The sequence below is a fragment of the Clupea harengus genome, chromosome 12, assembly GCF_900700415.2.
Source record: "Clupea harengus chromosome 12, Ch_v2.0.2, whole genome shotgun sequence".
Classification (NCBI taxonomy): Eukaryota; Metazoa; Chordata; class Actinopteri; order Clupeiformes; family Clupeidae; genus Clupea; species Clupea harengus.
In genome coordinates, this window is record NC_045163.1 from 25,274,849 (window position 1) to 25,279,848 (window position 5,000).

The 5,000-nt window shown below is 45.9% G+C and overlaps 1 protein-coding gene across 1 annotated transcript in view; it reads left to right on the plus strand.

Annotated features, from left to right (window-relative positions):
* Positions 1-5,000, plus strand: part of LOC116222818 (putative cytochrome P450 120) — a 44,254-nt gene that overhangs the window by 14,004 nt on the left and 25,250 nt on the right. Inside the window, exon 9 of the mRNA XM_031577672.2 lies at positions 2,447-2,574. Within this exon, the coding sequence (XP_031433532.1) occupies positions 2,447-2,574 (128 nt within the window). The remainder of the gene's footprint in view (positions 1-2,446; positions 2,575-5,000) is intronic.

Genomic DNA, 5,000 nt, shown 5'->3' on the forward strand with positions numbered 1-5,000 from the left:
AATGGGGTAGAGGACACCATGCAGCAGTACTAATCTCTATTACAATACCTGCTAGGCCTCTAAATTTACATTTAGTCATTTTAGCAGACGCTTTTATCCAAAGCGACTTACAAGGATGTATACACATTTTTACATTTACACTGATGGCACACTGCACATCAGGAGCAATTAGGGGTTCAGTGTCTTGCTCAAGGACGCTTCGACAGGGAATCGAACTAGCAACCTTCTGATTACTAACCGACTTCTCTACCTCCTGTACAACTGCCGCCCATGATGCCGCCTAAATGATGTAGAGGACAAAAATCAGCAGTAACCTAAGGGTCCACATAAATGCACATACCTGACAAGACTTGACTAACTGACAGAACAATGAACATATATACACCTGGCGGCCAGCACCATTTTTACACACGGGGGGTAGACACAAACACTAAACAATACACAATGACAAGACAGACCCCGAGACACAAACATAGCATTTCTTCACAATCATAAAACAAAGAGAAAGCTATGTAATAAAATAATGTTCGAAAGGTTTGTAAAACCAACCACTTTATCCAGGTGGCCTGGCCCAGACCATTTTCCGTGTCCCCTCTGCCAGTCTAAGCAATTAGCGGTGTCCATGAGGTGGATCCAATTGTAATCAGTGGTATGAGTGTTTTTGTGTGTGCGTGTGTGTGCAAACCATGTCTGTTTGGGTGCGCTAGTGGGTGCAAATATGGGGCAGGAGTGTGCAGTTAATGTGCTGTCGCACCACGACCGTCACATGCAGAAATACTGATAATCTCACGTCTACTCGCTTCGCAGACCACTGTGGAATCACACTGAAAGATCTGATTCGGTGCGTAGTTAGTACTGTGGAGGCTATCCTATTAGCCTCAGTGTGGACGTCAAAGTGTTCCCAACGCGTAGCGAATAATCCTTGGTCCAGGCATGAGCTCTCTTTGGGTGGTGTTCCCGTTTATTATGAAGGTAGAAATGTGTACATAAAATTGGTCTTTTCACCCAGTGCTGTTTGCTTAATAAATAAGACTCTGTCGGTGAAGTGGGTTTCACGGCTACGGTAAGAACTGTGTGTTCTAATCCAGGGGCGGCTCGTCCATAAGGGCGATTGGGGCGACGCACTGCCTAGGGAAAAAAAAAAAAAAAAACTCCTTATGTATAAACGCAATATTCTTGTAAGTCGCGTAAATGACATGTACATTTAAATGTAATACTTTTTTTTCTGTCGGATTCTACCACTAGACCGTCTGATCTGCCTCTGTACGTCATTGTCGAATCAGGTAACAGTCGTTCAGTCAGCCTAAAGTCGTGCTTCAAATGGCCCCACCCCTTCTGGGGCGATTTGGGGCGAAATGAAAATCGCCCCAGACCTCTCCCATTGACTCCCATGTTAAATCCATTTTTTTCACAAAACAGAGCTCTCAATGCATTCTCTATGGCTTCCGGGAGGGCTCGCCCCTCCTGGTCTTGTCATAAGTAGTGGACGTAAAAGCCTATACGAACGTCATACAGCTTCGACGGAGGCATATTCTGTCAAGATGGCTGCCCTGTCCAGTGCAAGAACTCGATTCGCTCTTTGACAGAAACTCCTTTTTAGTCGGCGTACTAATGAAGATAAATTGACAACAAAACAATTAGGACTTCCTAGACCAAATGTATCCATTCAACAGGTTTCTACAAAGGGAGGGAAATCCTACATCCAAGAATTGGAACGAAAGAAAATTGCGGTCGTGAAGTGGCTAATGCGGTCTGTATTTCATATACCACTGTCACTTTTCATAGGTTTTACAGTGTGTTTCACAGTTCGCTTCTTGCACTAACACTGAATAATTTTTAATGTGATGACTTATTTTGCTTTTGTAAGCCAATACTTTCAAGATCAGTCAATAAATATTGTTGGTTTTGACTTATGTTACCCCTTCTTTATGATGTTACTGGACATATCATGTGTCCTGTTAAGCTATGTTACATCATACAACATTTGAGACACGTGGATAATGAAAAAGTGGGATCATTTAATGTGGAGCCACATCATGTTTGCTTATGAAGGCTCCTGGATGCAATTTTCTTCCATAGCTTTCCACCTGTAACTTGCTACTCTAGCTATGTAGCAAGAGGGGACATATTACTGTTGTGTGCATGCCAATAGAGGACAAAAAGGTAGTGCTGTATGAGTTAATCAGCTAACTTAATGTACCTACTGAATGGGTCGCCTTAATCATTATAAAAAAAAATTGCCCCCCCTGAGAATTTTTTCAGGAGCCGCCACTGTTCTAATCTGAAACCTACTTGTGTAAATGTCACAAACGAAACCGCGCAAATTCACTGGAAAAACAAATTGTGGTTGTAACTACTGTAAGTGGAAGTCATGCAATATTTAGGCAGAATACGCGGTTCCTTCTGTACAATAACCATCGTCCTCTCTTTTTATGTATGGAAACAGGACACCACACTGGGCGGCTACCACATCCCTAAAGGCTCAGCAGCCATGTACGTGAGCTACGGCGTCCATCGCGACCCGGAGGTCTTCCACCAGCCAGAGGAGTTCAGGCCTGAGAGGTGGTCAGGAAGGTGAGTGTGTGTGTGTGTGTGTGTGTGTGTGTGTGTGTGTGTGTGTGTGTGTGTGTGTGTGTGTGTGTGTGTGTGCCCTGAGCCCTGACTGAGAGGTGGTCAGGAAGGTGAGTCCTGAGCCATGAAACAGAGCTGTTGTCTCTTTCCCACGATGCATTGCAACCACAGCAGAGCAGCATGACCCACCAGAATGGCCACTCTGTAGCAGTCGATGGCTTCCGGTTGGTTATGAATGGATATCAAGAGGACGATTGTTGTGTGTGTATGAATGAATGGATTTTTGACCGAATCATGTTGCAACCCCTAAAGCTGTTTTTAAGCACAGTTGCTCTCTCTCTCTCCCTCTCTCTCTCTCTCTCCCTCTCTCTCTCTCTCTCTCTTCCTCTTCCTCTCTCTTCCTCTCACATGTTCGTTCAGTGCTCAATTCCCACAGTCTCAATGCTTCAACGTCATAATGCTTTTGTTATTTTCCCACTTTGCCAGCTATGACCTCAGAGGCCTCTCTCTCTCCCTCCCTCTCTCTCTCCCTCTCTCTCCCGCTCTCTCTCTCTCTTTCTCTCCCTTGCTTTCATTCTGCGCTGCTTGCGTTTCTCGCACTCTCGTCACCTGGGGCTGTGTTTTAAAAATACTCTCTCCAACCCGTGCAACATGTCAGCTTTTCTCCTCCACTGTCCCTGGCCAGAAGACAGGAAGGCTTGGAACCCCATGGGGAGCCTATTGTGCAGAGACTTGATTCCCATCTTCCTCAGAGAGAACTGAGCTGCTTTATATCTCACTTGTTCATATAGTGTCCCATATGGAAAAAGTCTGTAAGATTCATATATGTTCTTTTTGTATATAGTATATATGATAATAGTGTGTTGACACCGATAATTATGACCCCCTTCATATACATAGAAAAATATATGTTACACAAATGAACCAGTTTTTTCTGGATTGCTCTCTGTTTCTGTCGTGTTTCCGCCTCATCTTCCTCATCGTCCTCACGGTCTCTGTTTGGGCTTTGGTGCTGTCACTGCATCATCTTCCTCATCTTCCTCCTCGTCCTCACGGTGTCTGTTTGGGCTTTGGTGCTGTCACTGCCCCATGAGACACTAGCCAGGTGTGCTGCTGTTTCATTTTTAATACTTTTTCCGCTGCCCTGGAGCTATATTTAATGACGTCGAAGTTTGGAAACAGAGTCCCACAGCCGTACAAGTGTGTGTGTGTCTGTGTGTCTGTCTGTGTGTGTCTGTCTCTGTGTGTGTGTGTGTGTGTGTGTGTGTGTACGTGTCGTGTGTGTGTGCGTGTGTATGTGTGTGTGTGTTTGTGTGTGTGCTCATGTCCACTGAGATTATGTTCAACTCGGCTGTCAGTGAAAAAAAAAAGTAATCCACAGGAGATTGTACTCACTCTGTTTTTTTTCGGTGCACCTCTTCCGGTGAGGGTGGATGAGGGGAGGGGGGGGGGGGGTGTAATTATGCGCCGAGACTCCCAGGTCACACAGCTAATGACACACGGTAGAACGACGCAGAACCTGGCCACCAGTGTCACAAGATGGGCTGAGTCACCGCCCGCGTGGAAACTGGTTAGCAAACAAATGTCTCTGTCCCCTAACTCAGTTCCTGCCTTTATCACACACTAATGCTGAAATCCACCATTGCTGTTTGAAACAACGCTTCACTGGGGATCCAGGTACAAATCTCAATAAAAATTTGCAGGCTCCATCCATCATCACGGGATAAAGGGCTGTAATGAGAGCAGTGTGACCATGTCCTGTTAGGAGTGCAAATGTAGGATATTATTCCAGGGCACGTTTTTTCACAAGTCCAGTCTGAGTCAGAGTCAGAATCGAAAAGAGGTTTATTGTCTGGCCAGAGAGATGGACTACTAAGAGAGGCTAATGGGGAATGGGTGTGGGTGATGGGCCTGAGAGAGAGAGAGAGGGAGAGGGAGAGAGAGAGGGAGGGAGAGAGAGAGGGAGAGGGAGAGGGAGAGGGAGATATATCTGTGTGTTTGTGTTCACACCCGGCTGGGGATATTTTTGGGCCGTGCCCCCATCTGGTCCAGCCTTGGCCAGCAGCTCTTCCCTTCAGCTTAGCATCGCTGGGCCTGATTGGAGAGACGTTGCGTAATCTTCCCCCTGTGAGAGAAATGGGCCCAAATTGAAGGTATCGCCGTGTTCCTATTTGTGCTCCGCTGCAGGGCCTGTTAGAGTGTGTGTGTGTGTGTGTGTGTGTGTGTGTGTGTGTGTGTGTGTGTGTGTGTGGGATGTCCACTGAGATTATGTTCAACTCGGCTGTCAGTGAAAAGAAAAGTAATCCACAGGAGATTGTACTCACTACTACGACTAGAGGTCTATTATTAATTCCTCCTGTCATTCCTTCCTAAGTCTGTTGGGCTGGATTTAGCCAAGCAGTCATGGATTTTTGCTGTGTCACAACAGT